Source organism: Strongylocentrotus purpuratus, unplaced genomic scaffold, assembly GCF_000002235.5.
Source record: "Strongylocentrotus purpuratus isolate Spur 01 unplaced genomic scaffold, Spur_5.0 spur5_scaffold_18, whole genome shotgun sequence".
Taxonomy (NCBI): Eukaryota; Metazoa; Echinodermata; class Echinoidea; order Camarodonta; family Strongylocentrotidae; genus Strongylocentrotus; species Strongylocentrotus purpuratus.
The window spans coordinates 22,326,437-22,344,530 of NW_022145603.1; the positions used below are offsets into that span (position 1 = coordinate 22,326,437).

The following is an 18,094-nucleotide window of genomic DNA, read 5'->3' on the forward strand; positions in this document are numbered from 1 at the left end:
AACTCGTCCCGATCAAGGGCTATTCCATGATATGACCTCATTGGGTTTCCCAGCGTCAGGAAAAAGCGTTCCACAGCTCACTCATCGTTCGATCATGTGACCTTTGTAGATTAAACAGGAAACCACAGCCTAGGGTCTCCGAACATAGCGCAGTTCAAGGCTTCTATAGGATTGCCCAAAAACATAGGCTTGGTGATATGTAAATAAGAAATGGCATAATGCCTAGACATGTAGTGAGAGGCTAGTCAAATGGTGATAAGGTTCACTCTGAACAGACAACTCAAATAATAAATTTTACCTTTAAATTCTGTATTATGTTGAACAGGAAATATTTCCAAGATAAATAGTACTGAAGACTTATAAACCAATTTAATATCATTAAAATGTAGGCCTACATGTATGTGTACAGTATGTACATGTACTTTGTGGTCACCTTTACCAGAAAGACCTTTGTTTTTTGTTTTTGTGTGCAACCATTACATGAGCACACTGCTAATCTCACTTGTATGTAGAAGAACATTGTAGAATACCAAAGTTGATATCCGTCTTATAATTGCAAGTCCTCCAATCAATCGTAAGTTTGCAGTCCCCCATCTCTTATAAATGTAAATAATTGCGATATATCAATCGCAAATTAGTTGAGATTAATATCACCTCCTTATAAAATGTGGCCCTGGTAAAACTTTAAAAGTTATGGACTGCTCCATATCAGAAATCAATACAGGGGTCAAAAGGTCAAGCTGACAGGCGAATACCATCAGAGCCACTAGCTTGCATCAGTCACACAAACAAATGTGTTTAGACGGACAGAGAGGTTCAAAATGGTGATAAACGATGGACGTCATCTTGTTTTGAAGGTACCGACAACGGATCCAAGCGCTGGCTGGCTGGCTGGCTAGCGGAGATCTATTTTTGGCCACGCTCTTTCTCTCTCGTGAGTCCCCCTTACGCTCGTAATCCGGCCAGAGGTTGGGGGGACAGGAAGCCAGCCATTTGCTAGTTGTCAGCACTCGGCTGTAGCTAGAATGCAGCGTAGTCTAGCATTTGTAAATACATAGGCCTATGACTACATGTACAATGTACTATCATACATGTACATGTAAAGAAGGGTTTCTTGTTGCCATTTTCTGTATTCCAATAATATGTTGGGCCTGAAGTACATGTATATGTATATTTTGTACATCAAAAGGGTAATATTTGCAGCTTAAATAATGTTGTTTGCACTTCTTTAAATTTAGATTAATTAATAGATAGAAAGCGAAATATTGAAATGTTCACTTATTTTACTTTTCAAATCATGTATTATTGACAGTATAAGAAAAACAAATTTAGAGCTGTTTATGATTCGCTGCTGAAAAAGTGAGGACATTTCAGAGTGACTTCCCTGTTTCTCACTGATTTGTAAGAGTGCTATATTTTATACATTCAAGAGCTCTTTAGGACTTTCCTAAAATAAATTGCTCTATGATCCTGGTTTCAGTCATTATTGACTAATTATGGCCTAACTGGTGATAAAAAGAATCCATAATAAATATCCTCTGATATTTTTATGAGGCTTCAAGATGGAAAATCAGGACTTTGGAACACTAAAAGCTCATCAACAGGTTATTATTATGCATTAAAAATCAATAAACTGCCACAGTATCAAATATGTACTACAAACCCACATAACCATACTTTTTTTTTAAACTTTCAGTTTCTGAAGTTTTCTTTCCATGTCTCCAAACTTTGATGCATGGTAATATGTACATGCTGTATAGCACATTGCCTCCTGGATACAAGTACAGTCCTGTCACCATCAGACCAAAGTTGCAAAATTGGGTCTTCACCAGACCGATACTCTCATCACAAACTAGCTCGGACGGGGCCAAATAAGCCCGCTATTTCTCAAATAGTGGGCTATTTTGGAAACAAGACCAAGATTTCTCAGGATATTTTCTCGACCAAATAGCCTGCTAATTGCAACTAATTTGAGATCGGGCTAGTTAAAATAGCGGGCTATTTTGCAACTTCAGTCTGATGAAAACAGGCCTAGTGTAGCACATTGCCCTTTTCCATTGTTCGGGACCCCTTGCTTTTCCAAATGTCATTTCAAAATGTTATTCCATGCCAGCAGAAGTCACACATCGCATCAAAGATCAGGTTGCTCTATCTCATGACCTAACACAACAAATTTGCCTTGCGAATGCCCTATTGGAATCAGGATTCAATTGTTCTGTCACCCCAATCTCGATAAACGCAGCAAGAAGGGCCGGGATGAAAGGAAGATCTTTGGCCCACACATCAAACAATTACGCAAAATATTGACAGCGTGCATACTCCGCTTTTAAAGAGAAGGTCGAGATCTGGGAAATGTTGACATTTGTGAGCTTTTTCATTCTTTTAAAACTTAGAGATAAACTTTAGTACTAGTAATGCGATTGCATTGTGAAAGAAAAGGTGTGGAAAGGATCAGAAACAGTTGATCATGTAGCATGTACTGTACATGTAAGTATTGGTGTGTACTGCAAGGTTCTGGAGTCTTGGTAAAGTAACAAGCACTGTACACAGAAAGCTATATATGGGACAACACACATGGTGTCGGGGCTAGTACTACTATGACTTCCTTGTCTTTCTATGCTCATTACTCAGCCAGTATACATTTTCTTCCAAAATTGTGTGGCACATGTCATTTATTTGTAATCTTGAACATTCAGTGTAAGTTTCGTTTGATTCTGTGAGAATTAATTTTTTTTTTTTTTTTACCAGAACTGGAGTTTATCTTTAAAGACGGTTTGGAAGAAAACATGTCTCCTTGTAAGGATGGCTCTTCAAATGCCCTCATATTATGAATGTGACAAGAAATAGCTAAGGTGTGTGGCCAACACAAACATGCCATATATATGTGTGTACATGTAGTCCCATGTGTGCATTTCTAAGTACAGTGCATGTGACATTTAGTAATTGTTGATCATTTTAACACTTTACAGTATACACCAATAGACTACTTATAATAATGTGCTTCATTATTAACCTTTTCTAATCACCTTCAAACAGTTTCTTTCCGATGCAATCACATGACCAGAACTCAATTTTACCTTTAACTGGGATCGATATTGCTATACTTTGTGCAGCTGTACAAAATACTGTTTACTTGGATTTATCAGTTTAGATGTTCAAACTCAAGGCATTTCTAGCAGTGCTTCTTATGCTGGCTACATGTACATGTAGATAATATTACAGGTTTACGTCGTATCATACTTTAGGCAGCAATGCATGCTATGGCTTCTTTTTCAAATGCATTCATAACCTAAATAACCTACATAATAAACCTACATTTTGATTCTCGTGTTTTGAAAAGAAACTGAAACTGAAAAGGGAACAGTACATCAAATAGATACTGAACACATACGATGGACAATACAAAATATGGTCTATAGAATGATGTACAATGTATCTCTTTGGTCATAACAGAAATAGGAAATACAGATTTGGGGAGCTCTTTATCCTGTTTCCTATCAGAGTTTTTTTTTTTTTTATCTTCAGAATTTGAAGTTATCTAAGAGTGACTCTGTTTGGAAACAACAAGTTATATTTCACAATCTTAATATCTGATAAAAGTAGGTCAAAATGATTATATTTTTTTCTTCTTTCTTTCTCTTTCTCTTTCTCTCTCTCTCTCTCTCTCTCTTCCTCTTTCTTTCTCTTCCTCTTTCTTTCTCATCCATTCTCTTGCTGACCCCCTCCCTTCCTCCTAAAACTTCACTCCCTTCCTCTCCAATACCCTCTCTCTCCCTCCCTTCCCCTGATCTCTGCCTTCTCTTGCTTAAATACCAGTACCGTTATCTTCTCCATTTCCCTCTCTTTCTCTCACTTTCCTATTCTATTGCTATCTCTCCCCCTCCCCTCACCCTCCCTCCCGTCACCCTACTCTATCCATCTCTCCCTCCATCTGTTTTAACTTTCCCTAGCTTCTTTCATGTAACAATCTTTGAGAGCTAATTTGGAGTTGTCGTATCATCGTCCCGCTCTGAGTCAGCCATCAGATAAAAGAATACACATCCTCCCTCGTACGGTCCCACAGCTCCACAGACTAGCCTCATTTTCAAAACGCCCTAGATCGTACGGAGGGGCAGATGTTGGTGATTGCCCAATCAAATATGAGAGAGTCGCACGATTTTAAAAGTGAGAATGTTTTTTTGATCTCACTCATTCTGAACATGCTTAGTCCAGTTTTTGGCCTAATCTTGATCAACATCATCTTATGGGCAGCTTCAAATGGCCCTTGTTTTAAAGTTTAAAACACCATTCAAAATGTAATTACAGCACATTAAAATATGAACATCAGGGTGTATTATGCTTAATCAGAATAAAAACTGGGTTTTGATCAATACCATTTTGACCTTCTCTTTCTTTCTCTTCCTCTTTCTTTCACGTTTCCATCTAATTGCTATCCCCCCGCCCAAGGAAAAAATACACAGGGGCTCGCGGTGAATTAGCCCCCAGAATGCCCAAAAGAGCCCCAAAACTTGCATCGAGTGCAGTGCAAAACAAATTAAAGAGTGTTATTTTCATGCAAGCAAGCTTGAAAAGTAGCCCCCGAAGTTGTTTAAATATATTTTTTCCCTGATCTTCCCCACCCTCCCTCCCTCTCTCACACCCTCTACCCCCCCCCCCCCCCCTCTTTCCATATTTTGGATGTGAACACACCTACTGTAAGAAGAATCTAGGGCAGATCTGGCTTTAGATCAACAGCAGATCCCAACTGGGGACAGCTGACATGGCCCTTTCGTCCCCAGGCGCCCAGTAAAACAATGTAGACTGTCTGTTAGGGGTAGGACGACACCTACTCTCCCAGTCTATCCATGTTATTGGAGTGCAATGTCACATGAACAGGCTCGCATACCAACATGTAATATGTCCAGGGCTTTGCTTTCTTGGCAAGGCTTCAGCCCTGTAGTAACCCATGCTAGAGCTCATGTGGTAACTTATTACAGCTCATACTCCTCATGTACATGTACAATAGGAATGGCATCACAACCAAAATCATAACATTCAATGCTCCTGAATGCACTACCAATCATCAATGTAAATGAAGGGGAAATCAAATCGTTAAAGAAAAGTATAACTAAAACTAAAAGCAGACAAATCTGAGAAGCAGAATAGTGAAAGTTTGAACAGAATTGGACAAGAAACAAGAAAGTTATGAATTTTTGAAAGTTGTAATAATGGGCTCTTCGATTGCCTGACTGGGAACGTCAGTGTGACATAGTGCCCAACAACTTTCCCTTTTGTTTCAACACACAAAATGACTAAATTACCCATTTTTTAAATTGTATGACCAGGAAGGTCTTTTGTCAATAGAAGACCAATAATATTTTATCCATAATATACGTTGAGTAGTGTCACAGTCCCTTTTCATTGGTCCGATCTAGTTAAAACTTTTGCAATTTGCCATGACGTTTCTCTCATTATCTGCTTTCTTAGCAATGACCCTATTACAAGGGTTGGGTTGCCCTTTAAGCCTAAATTAATATTGATACAGTACACCTGCTCATGTAAATGTAGTCAAGCCTACCCACAACGTGTATGTAGGCTCTAAATTAGTTATCCATTCATCATAACACTGTTAAGGAATGTTAATGAAATACATTCAGGAATGAATAATGACCGAATTATCAATTGTGACACTAATGCATATTGTGTACTACTACCACTATGAACATGACTGACAAAGAAAGCGGACAAAATATACAGTTCCTCAGGTAGACAAAGGAACATCCCTTCACTGCTATTATGTAAAAATGTGTAGAACAGGTGTCACATGCATATTCACCTTTTTACATAATAGCAGTGAAGGGATGTTCCTTTGTCTACCTGAGGAACTGTATATTTTGTCCGCTTTCTTTGTCTGTCATGTTCATAGTGTACAATACTTGTCAGTGAAAGTACAAAGGACTACACCACATACATTTGTACATGTGGTATACACACACACACATGTACAGTGTATGACTGTATGTGTATGTACACAAATTATGAGGATCTGTAATCAGGCATATGTTACACATCCTGTTCCCAAAACCATACACTGCTTCCCCATATCATAATCCACCACTGAAAATCCCTCAACTACTAATCCTTTATACATGCAGATTAAAAAGGAGTACAAAGTGTTCCCATATATGGGGCTATGAGGGGCTTTGGGGGAAACATTGCAGTGCTTATCCAGTATCCACTAATGCCTATCCACTACATGTTTTGCGTAGGAGCAAATTTCACACAAATCCCCTTCACATCAAATGTGTTCTAAATAGGCCGAAAGGGGTACAAAATAGTGCTGAATGCAGAAGCAAGCGTACAGTACATGTGTTTGTGTGTGTGTACATGTAAACACATGTAAGGTGTACTGAAGCAACACAACAGCCCCCATTGATGAGTGCACACGACAGATTACCTCTCTTTTTATTTGCTCTGTGTGTGGAAAGTAATTTTGAAAGATTTCCTCTTTTTCTAGGAAAAAGAACACATGGCTTGTATGATAAAGTTCTTCATATTAAAAGTTTTTGGTTTAATTCGACTTATAATGAATTCTTCTGCCATCTGTCTAACTTCTATCTTACTTCTGTTCCTTTGTTTATAATGCAGATCATGTTTTCTCATGTGACCTTGTTTTGTTTTTGTTTTACAAGTGCACCTTACAAATCGCATATATCATTATCATCGTTGTTTTTATTCTTGTTGTTGTTGTTGTTATTACAATAATTGCCCTTGTATGGCCCTTTCTCTTTCATGATACATAATTTTTATCTGTAAACAGTGCGATTTGTAACGGCCCTAAATATTCACTTGCATTCATTTGTAAATGTCATTTTAATACCTACCGGTAATCCTTTTTCAACTCTTCCCACCCAAATATTCATAATCATCCATGTACATGTGTAATTCATATTTTGAGGGAGGAATGATGATGCTGCTGATAATATTGATAATATTATCAACAATATCAACAACAATTTCAATATTAATAATAATAACAAGAACAACACTAACAGTAATCATAACAATAATATTTTTTATTAAATAATGTTAATAACAAACTCAATTTATCTATCACATATTAATTAATACTCTACATGAAGGAAGGGAAGAAGGATATACATTAAAATTAATTGTACGTCTCCATTGCAGTCACAAACAAGTCATACGCTATCTTAAAATCATGGATTTTGAGAGGATGTGCAAGAAACCATTCCATCTTGGCCTCTATTTACGTCACATCTAGAGGGATTCTAAATAAGTGGATATCTAAAACTTGATCAAATCAACAATCTTAGAATTGACCTTTTCTTATCGAGTCTACGCTAGACTTGTTTCCTGGCAAATATATTTGTTTTTGTTTTGTTGATGATTTTGTTTGTTGTTGACTTGTTGTTCTGTTTGTTTGTTGTTGTGTTTTTTTAGTGGGGTGTTACTGTGTTTTGCTTGTTGGTTTGTCTAGTCCACAACGTGTTATTCTTTAAGGAGTATGGTGAAATTATTAGAAAAGAACACTGATATCATGTTTGTCTTTTTTCTGTTTTGGGGTTTCGTTTATGATCTTCTGCCTGAAATGAACTGCATTGTCTGGGAGTAAGGCTATGCCAATGCAATTGCTGTTGAAGCTAACATGATGTTTGTGTAATCTACACACTGATAAGGGAGGTATGGTGATTGACTTTCCCATCTCGCATTCACTATCACATGAAACCGTATCTACAATTAGCCTCCGGTCCAGCCTCTTCATGGAAAAGATTGACATTTAAAGAAACCCTCGGGAAATGAAATGTGCTGATGACATTTGAATTTAATCATTTTTAAATAGTTTGGTCTGCAATACATTTTTGTTGATATATGTACAATTTAGGAAATGAATTGGATTTAAAAAAAAACTTTATTGAAACTTTTCTACTATTGTCCTTTTTAAAAGTATTTCTTCTCTTTTCCTCTCTTCAATCTTAATACTTTGTGACTGAAACATTCCTACTACTGTCCTTTTATAAATTATTTCTTCCTTTTCCTCTCTCCAATCCTAATACTTTTTGACTGAAAAATTCCTACTATTGTCCTTTTATAAATTATTTCTTTCCTTTTCCTCTCTTCAATCTGAATACTTTGTGACTAAAACATTCCTACTATTGTTGGTATTTGCTAGATCTACTTGTTTCCTTTCTGCGTATCCTTCCACCTACAGTGTACATTGTACAAATAATTTCTGTTATTGTAAATTAAATAGTACAATCTTGCAACAATTTCCCTTGTAAACAGCACACCTGTCCCTGTCCCATATGCCTCAATGAATATGTACAGTACATGATGTACATTAACAAAAAATATGTATATTCATAATCATATACAGGTTTGTTTACTACTTTACTGAACTGTAGCGTTATTAATTTCTCCAAAAACCCAAGGCGCCTGCACGATCAACAACAACATTGCCATTATCATATAATGGGAGCCATAAGCAATTGTGGATGATGGATTCTCAAAAAACAATTGGTACTCTTGCAAATTAATGCTAATGGATATGAATAATATGAAGCGCCAGTATGATTGTCTTGGGCTGTGTTCCCCGAGAGGACAATAATTCAATCCTTAGCAGAGCTGGCTACTCATGGCTTCTCCTTAGGGATCCTCTATGCAAATGAGGTCAAAAGGTCAGAGTGTGAGGATGTGAGTTTCCTGTTGAGCGCTGCCTTGGTGTAGTCTGTAGGCAAAGACTCAAATCAGACACAATGAGACACAATTCCATAAGGCGGGATATTTTTTTTTAAATGAGACCAAGATTTCTCGAGATATTTTCTCAACCCCCCAAAAAGCTGATTGCAACTGCGGGCTGATGAAGACGCAAATTAACTGGGTAATTTGCGATCGGGATAGTTAAAATAGCGGGTTATTTGGCAAACTTGAGCTGATGAGGACAGGCCTCATGACTGCTAAGGGGTTGTTCCTGCAGACTAGCCTTGGTGGGGAGAGAGAGGAAACTGACAAATTTCTTCTCGTGAACTGGGAGGAACTCGACAGGAAAGCATCAATCTATCTTTAGATGAAAGTGAGGTCCATCCAAATTAATCAGCAATTTGGATGGCATTAATGTTTTCTTCACACTTTGATCTTGAATTATTCCCCCCCCCCCCCTACTCTCTCATTTCTCTATCACTCTATTCATTTTTTTTTTTTCCTGCCCTATTCTAATTTTATTACATTCTATGACAAATATTTATCATTAATAATTACTAACTCATTTTAAAAGTACATGTACAGTATGACATTTATTACTACTTATTGTGTTTTTTTGTTCAAATTTCCATAAGCCCTTCATGTTTTTTTCGTATCCCCCCCCCCCCTTTCTCTCTCTCACACACACACACACTGTACGTGCATGTACACTCACTCTCCACATTTTACTCTCGTTATCTGCCTCATTATAATTCTATCTTCATTGACATTCATTTTCACATCCATCCTATTCCAAATTTAATCTAGTTCTCTTGTCATTTCTCACTTAAATATCCAACAAACATGATCTACCACGATACAAAAATTAAATTGCTACAAAAATTTTCAATACCAGCTCATTAATGTTCTCAAGTGGAGAGAGCTGCGCAAGATTGTATGAATTTATCATCAATAGTAAATTCAGAAGGGGGAAATACTGTATGAACCAGGTACCAGCATTTTAGCCAGCACTGTGGGCCAACCAAGGAAACCCAAACATATCATGTTACGTTATCGAGTTACCTCTGTTTTTAAAACATTTTCCTTTTTCTTTTCCTTTCTGGCATAACAATCATAAGTGGAGAAGAAAAAAAATGTAAATGGGACTCTATTGCAGGAAATTTGCTTCCTCAATTTTTAACCACCCCCCCCCCCCCCACAAAAATTAGAGAGCCTATTTCTTTTTCTTTAGGACTCTTCATGCAACATGTTTAGTCCCCTTTTCTTATAATGTACATTGTACAAGTAGTTACTAAATTGCCATTTGCTTTGCACTTTAACAATAACAATTCACTTTAAAAAGACCAGTCAGCCAATAAAAATACAGAAATTTGATAATCCAGAAGAAATGGGCTGCATCAATTTGTTTGGAGTCCCTTGCCACTAAACATCCTCATCCTGTGTATTCAAGGGGAACAAATTCTTGACCTCTTTGGAAGAACGGGAGCAGACTGAGTCAACTGATTGCCCTGCCTCCCTGCATTAAAGACAAAGTCGCATTCTGGCCAGGCTATTTCGGTGTGGTAAAAATGGAATGGAAGCGTGTAAGGAAAGGTTGATGTTGTAGCATAGGAATGTCAGAATCAATTTTTACTGTGAGATTCAGTTGATAATGTAGGGTTTTGGAATTATCAAAATGATATAGAAAATGAATTGACCCAGTCCTGCTGGAAGTAAAATGCACTGTATGCAGAAATGAGTACATGGGACTACACAAACGTTTATCAAGAGACCGAAGAGAATTTGGTCGTAACATTTCTTTTCCTTCAATTTCCTTCTTTGCAGTTGACATTTCAATGATGATACTCTTCGATATTAGCATGAAAATAATGACAAAGCTCACAAATTATTATCTCCCTTTTAGAACTCGACTTCCCCTTTAAGAAGGCCATTAGCTAAGCTTGACCCCTCACTCACCAAAGGCATGCACATGCAAAACCTTGTGACCAAAACTGACCTGGGTAATGGATTATAGTGTTATGATGAAGAGATTTCTAAGAAGGGGAGCAAAATTTGTTGTATCATTTTTTCCAAATAATAAAGTTTACAAGTTGTGGACTCTTGAATTTTTATAATATTGTGAATCAATGATGATTATGAAATGTTTATGTGTACAATCAAGTATGTCTAAAAAACCTTGCAGCACATCTTTCAGTAGTATTTCAAGTAAAATGGCTTTCTCTTTGGTAACGTGGAATATATACACGCCTTAATCAAATGTAGACCTACTGTAAGTGTCTTAAAAATGCAGCCTTCAACTGGCAAGGAAATTATTTTAAAATCACTTTATGTTATAAATAACAAATTTACAACATAAATTAGTAATACACAGCTTGCTGTCTTTGCAGACATTTTCAAAATGCAAAATAGCACTAATACTAATGCACTTTCCCCAGACAGACTTTTGACTTTGTATGATTACTTTTTTGGGGGGGGGGGGGGGCGGAAGGGTTTCGACTGGCAAAACTAAGGTGACCCCATGCAAAGCTTGATGGCTCTATTGCTCATGTTTCCTCGGAGCGGTTGGAGCCTCTTAGCGCTTGCTTCCTCTTTCACCTACTCTCCCACACAAAGCATCTACAGTACAAGGCCGCGGCAAGAAGCCTCGTCATACAAGTATACACAACTACATGTAAGCACCTGCAATTGGGCCTAATAATTACATCATGTACATGTCATCTGTTATTGCTTATGAAATGTTTGTTTCATACTGTCATATTTTGATTTATGATTTAAGTTTAGACATTCAGAAGAGAGTCCATAATCTTATTACTTTCAGAGCCCTAATTTCTTTCATAAATTTATACAGGCCATCTGATGGTCTCTTTCTCCTCCATTTGGAGTCACTTGTGTTCAATAACAGTTACATTAGGTACAGTGCATGCACAGTAGTACTTGTACAGCCCCTTGCTTCATGAGATTTTGAATATTTGTGTTGTGTAGTACTGCTTGTTCATATGCAAAAGGTCATCTGCTCTTACTACATGTATTTACAGGTAGGCTTTAATGTAATACATTGTCGGTACATGTACATGTAGGATGGCTAGCAAATATTTTAATCTTTGTACATTTATGCCTGGATTTACCATCTACCAAACACATATTAAAACTTCTATTTTTTCTAGATGAACGAACAAAAAATATTTGTACTTGTAGGCGACATAATATTAATCATGCAATGCACATGTACACTTGAGAGTTGGCTCTCCAATCCTTGCCTACATGTAGATGTTCATGTACAGAGCACGTTCCACAATATGCAAACAACCCCATAGGCCACGACGCCGCCATCGTAACCCCGTCTGGGTCACACGAGACACACACACGCACTGTAGCAGCACACAGAAGCCCAAGCAAGAGTGTTTACATGGAGTGTGAAGGCATGCGAGGCACTGATTAAAACCAGCACACTCTCCCATTGTCTGTCACCCCTATGCCCCTTTCAGACGCACACCTCTGCAGGTCAGGGGTCAAACAAGGACTGCTGAGGTCAAACCACTCACCAACCCCCCTCTGAACCGTCTCAACAAAGGAAAGACCTGCTGGTGTTTTTCGAGGAATACAGGTTTGTATAGTTTCACTTCCAATGAACTCTAGCAAGGTGTAGGTTTTCCATGCTTTTTTTTTCTTTTTTCCTGAGAACCACTTCCTAATAAATTTTATTGGGAGGGTTTCATCCGCAATGGTTCAGAAGTTTGATTTCCTACATAAGGCAATGACCCCCTTTCCAAGCTACACAGGAACTACTAGAGGATAGAAACTGCGAAATTTGAAACTTTGGAATATCTGTAACGACAGCCATTTAAGCATAAACAAAACTTCACCCAACCAAAAATAACACATTTGTGAAATTACTTTATCTTGTCAATCTTGAAAACAAACAAAAATTTTAGACACCCATAATCTTCTTTTTTTACCGGTACTAAGAAAAAATACAACAACTTAATTCTTGTAAAACTCTTTTTATAAAGAATTTTCATCTTCCGAAAATTTACTGAAATAATAAAGGAATAATAATAATAAGTAAATATTTTTGTACTTGTATAGATAATTTCATTTGAATCAAAAGAAAGAAATAAAAGAAGGCATTTCTTCAATATTGGTAAAAAGTTCATTCAGTTTGAAATCTTTTTGGTACATTTTCCAATTTTCTAACAAGAACTCAAGACTGCATTTATCGTTTACCTGTTCCAATTAAAGGGAAAGTAAGCCACAGGGGGTGACAAAATGAGGTCTGATTTTGAATAATGCCCAGCCAGCAAGCCAGCGAGCGAGCGAGCGACTAAGCCTCGCCATTCACAAACACACAGTAAGTGGGGTCAGGTCGAAGCCTACAGTTTACCTCCTATTCATGATGCAGACAATGAATGGTTCCCCCCTCATTCCTATACACTCCCGTCCCACCTGAATTCTATAGGCTCCTTTTGGTTAGGCAAACAGCTGCCACACGACCTATCTACCCTGCACCACCTGCCGAATTAGATGACCGGCTATTGTGTAAACTCTTTCCTTGAATAACCTGAATAAATGACCACATTTTCAAAGCCTTTTTTTGTATGTTTTTTTCTTGTAAGTTGTATTTTATTAAACAGAGCACTTGGAAACTATACACTTCGCCATAAATCGCTCTAATTCATGTGCAATTATTTTCTTCATTTTGATGTTTTTTTAATCTTTCTGTTTCTTCTATTGATTTGTATTTTTTATTTTATTTTTTGCTGCTGCTTTTCACTATTTGATTATTCTTTAATCTGTTCTTTTTTATACAGCTTTTGTATTCCAACTACAATTACAAACGACTCCCTTGGCCTTGGTAATATCCAACCAATAGAGAAAATATTGAAACCAGGGGGAAACAGAAAAAGGTGGCCACTGTAAACAGGTGACCTTTCTAGTTTCTAGACAGTTTGTATAACTAGTCTACAAAAAGTACAAGGCATAGATCTAGATCTAGATCTAATTATTTTTAGCATCTAGAAAGAGGATACAGATGACTGAGTGTACTGACCATTAATACACAGACACTGAGCAGGGAAAAAATTAATATTTATTTTTCGGGGTATACTTTTCAAGCTTGCCTGCATGAATATAACATTCTAAAAATTTGTTTTGCATTGAACTCTATGCGAATTTATGGGGGCTCTTTTCTGATTTTCGGGGCTCTTTTTGGGGGGCTTTTTGGGGGCATTTCGGGGGCTAATTCGCCCGAGCCCCCATGTATTTTTTTCACTGACACTGAGACATGCATGACAGGCTGCCTTGGCATTTATTTTACAGAGTACCAGGTGCAATGAAGTGCTAGAGCGGCTTAACGAGGGAAGGGTCAAATAGATCATCATTACTCAACAAACAAACTTCTTTGATTAACATTAACAAGTAACAAATTGAGTCTCCAACTTTGACCCACACATAGGTAGGCCTACACATCATGACATGCTCCCGTAGTCCCTACCCCCTCCAATCTCTCTCTCTCTCTCTCTCTCTCCTTTCCTGTTTTCAATTTCAGTTCTGCTCTGTTCACTACGACACTACTAATTACTATGAAGTACGAGTCGTACACATCACCTGATCATTCACAATCAGTTTCACATAGGCTAACCAGGATAAACATTTGAACAAAATAATAATCTTAAATTAATCTATTCTTACAGCTGATCCTTTCATTTAATATCGATATCATCAGTCATCTGGTATGACTTAGACTCTACATGTAAAATAAATAATCAGTTAGGGTCTATTGCAGTTGTGCAACTTATGCTGATCAGCAATTTGCAGAACGGACTCACAACATAACATGTGTACATATTTGTTTGTGTCAAATGAATGGGAATCGATTTGTTGACTCAAAATGTGGAGCCTTGCACATCAAAAATGTCATTCAAATCCTGGTTAATGGTTAATCTAGATTAGGAGAAACATAGAAGTATAAAGGGAATATTCGGAGTTTCAGACTTCATAATTACCTTGCATATGGTGGTAGTTTTTCGACAGTTTAATCTTGAAAACATCGCCCTGTTTGACGACACACGGGCATTTACAATTCCGTTTCTATGAACCCGCGAAAGATAGAATGTCTTCGAACAATGGACTTTCGCGTGTGTTGCGTGCATTCCCCAGCGACGAATTCCTCACGATGTCCGAGCACGTTGTTAGCAAATGTTACCTTATTTTCCACTCTCACGGTACTTGTTTCGTCTACTTCCACTAAAAATCCAAATTGGCGTGCTGTTACTAATACGTTCGTGTCCTTTCAAGATGCTGAGTCCTTATTCCGTGCATTTTCAGGGCAATTTTGCCGAAAAATCTTGTCTTGTTTTGGCCCTGTGTCTCTTCTCTCAGCATTTCGCCATCTAATCAACATGTCTTCTTCGGAATCGATCAGCTGCCAAAGGATGACGTCACGAAGAGTTCATTCGAGAAATAGGAACTGAAGTGTACGGTATTTAGGAGGGGTAATTACTATGCGCCTCTTTTTCAAAACAAAACACTTTCGAAATCATTACGTCACTTACGGGAAATAGACAACAGTTTGTGTGGTATTTCAATGACCATTGTCTTCTAAAACCATGGGCGTTTCTAGAATATTTTTAATGGGGATGAGTTTTATCTGAAGACGCTCTGAGATTATCCATTTTTCCTACAAGGTGATTTTCGGCAGGTGTTTTGAAAAAAGCAAATGTCAAAATAAAAGGAAATTTGGATAGACTCGCCGCCCCCCCCCCCCCAACCCTCCAATCTCTCTTGGATTTAATAAATATTCCCGATTTACATTATTTTGTATCATAGAAATCAATTGATATACTTTTGGTTCGCTAACTTCGCTCTGTAACTTGGTAAGCGTGATAGAAAGAGTAGATTTTCAAACATGTCAAGTGAAAATCAATTTAGCGTAGGAAAAAAAAAAACTTTACTTGATAATAATCTCGGCACATTTGCTTATTTTTCTTTTCATTAGTTTTATTCATAATTGCCCCTTACATTTACTTTCATCTTATTGTGAAGGATTGATCATCAGAAACTGAAAGTGTGATATAGATCAAATTAATTATCAACTGATCCAAAAGGCGGGGGAGGAATGGCTGCTCAAAATAAATTCAGATCTGGAGCATGGAGCACCGATGGATTTTCCCCTGTGAGCAATGCACATGAAAGTTTCAAATGATCTGTCCATTTTACTCCCTTCAAAATGATTTAATATTATAAAGTGCAAAGATTATTTTAACGCCTAATCAAACTGTCTTGCGGATAATGATGGAATGATTTATTGTTTTATTTACTCATTTATTTTATGTGATTTACCCAGGGTAAACCCATTATTGAGTAAATCATTGTGGTGCTTAGGGGCCCTGAAAATAGTACAACAAAAATTACAAACATAAATTTACATTAATACAAAACAACAAATACTACTAGTTAGGCCGTGCAAGAAATATTATGCTTAAAAAAAATGATTTGGAGGTTTAGTCAATTTAGTCAACGGAGTTAATTTGCTGACAGTGATTGAATAAGCATTATGATAATGATTATGTAATCTGATAGTTAATTAGTTATATGGAAAGGGGAAATAAAACATGAATATAATATAATATAAAGCGCTTTGCGAGGGCCTGCGGTCCTGAAAATTAGCTATATAACTTATAAGAACGAATTATTATTATGAACATTTTACAGCAGACGAGCCAAACAATTTGAAACAAGAATCAACTGCCGCTAGACAATTTTAAAAGATCCATGGTTGTACCTATACAATCTTAAAAGCATGGATATATTGGCAAAAACCTCATTTTATTTGGCGTCCAAAACACCACAATACCCTTTTCCAGTTCATTAATTTGCATACCCTAATTCATACGTAAACACAGAATGCGAATATTGTCCCTCCGAATCGGACAAAACTACCTACCCTAAAACGTAGTCTAATCGCCCGGCAACCAATCTAAAAATACCGCCAGTGATATGTGCGTGGTAGGATCCATGTGATCCCGCGGCGGTAGATAACTTCCATTGGCTTCGCATGGGCAGAGGAAAAGATGGGGCCCCCATTTTCCCTCTACGGCGTCCCTCATAATGCAATATAACATCCCTCGTAATACGGGTCATTTGGTTGAATCCACTTTCATTACATAATCGTCATACGTGCGGGGTTTTTCGTCATTTTTCTGCAGTTATCAATATTTATTTCCTTTCCATATGCGATGGAAATGATGGTTTTGGGAAATAAGAACTAATGTTTTGCAATTATGTGTGCATTGTAAGATTAATTCCATCGTCTTCTTTTTAGTGTTCGTATCTTTTCATCACGTTTTGTTGTGTTTTTTGTTTATGATGTTTATTTGTTGTGGGCCTATTTGAATGTTTTCATTACAAGCATATTTTAGCAAAAACTCTCTGGCATGTTCCATAAATCGAGTACTTTTCTATCATAACATGTTACTCATTTTCCTGTAAGTCATCTCATTGCTAAGAAGTTTGAAGCCCCCGCGGTACATTAATGACAAAGAAATTATAATATGTCATTAATTAGTCAATACGGCTGGAGTGTATAGGCCGCCTGCAAATGCCTAAATTTTCAGCCAAATCTTTTTATGTTGATGAAAAGTAATGAAGATGACCACATCATTTAAACTAAACTTTACTCATGCACATGCTCTTGTTTCATAATGAGAAATAAGCAATATAGTATAGTGTTGCATTGCGAAACAGTGACACTTGTTGCATAAGAATGAACGCCCCTTCTTGCATCATTTTTTTAAATCTTGAAGTTAAAGGTCCACTCCAAAAATGATTTGCTTTTAATAGGCGCAGAAAAACAAAAGAAACAGAGCAATTTCTGTTAAAGTAAAATCGGATAACTAATGAGGAAGTTATACATTTTTTTGTTTGAAGTATGAAAAACTATGGAACTTAGAAATCACTACACAAATTGCCAATTTGGTTTTCAGTTTGTGACGTCATTGCCTCACTATTAATTTTATCAATTGTTTTACATAGTTTTATCCCATTACCCTCCCTTTTTATGCCCCGCAACTTGAATTGTATATCATATTGCATGCATGACATTTCACAAAATCTTTTATGTACTTTTTTAGAATTTATACTATTTTCTAAATATTGTCTATTCATAATCATTGATTTTATATAAACTGTTCATCAAAACTAAAACTGTTCATGATTTAACTTTAAAAAATAATCTATTTTAGTGCATCTATAAAAAACATATTCGGCCTACTTTCAATATAATAGTTGCTGGTGTGAGTAAATAAGGATTTCAGTGGGAACATTAGAAATTTATATTATCAATATAGAGGGGGAATAGTGGATAGTGAGGCAATGACGTCACAGACTCATGATTGAG

General features: G+C 36.9%; 1 protein-coding gene across 1 annotated transcript in view; it reads right to left on the reverse strand.

Annotated features, from left to right (window-relative positions):
- LOC752046 (homeodomain-interacting protein kinase 2) overlaps nt 1–15,113 on the reverse strand; it is an 82,031-nt gene extending 66,918 nt beyond the window's left edge. Inside the window, exon 1 of the mRNA XM_030989473.1 lies at nt 14,703–15,113. Within this exon, the coding sequence (XP_030845333.1) occupies nt 14,703–14,709 (7 nt within the window). The 5' untranslated portion in view covers nt 14,710–15,113. The remainder of the gene's footprint in view (nt 1–14,702) is intronic.
- Nucleotides 15,114–18,094: the final 2,981 nt, after the last annotated feature.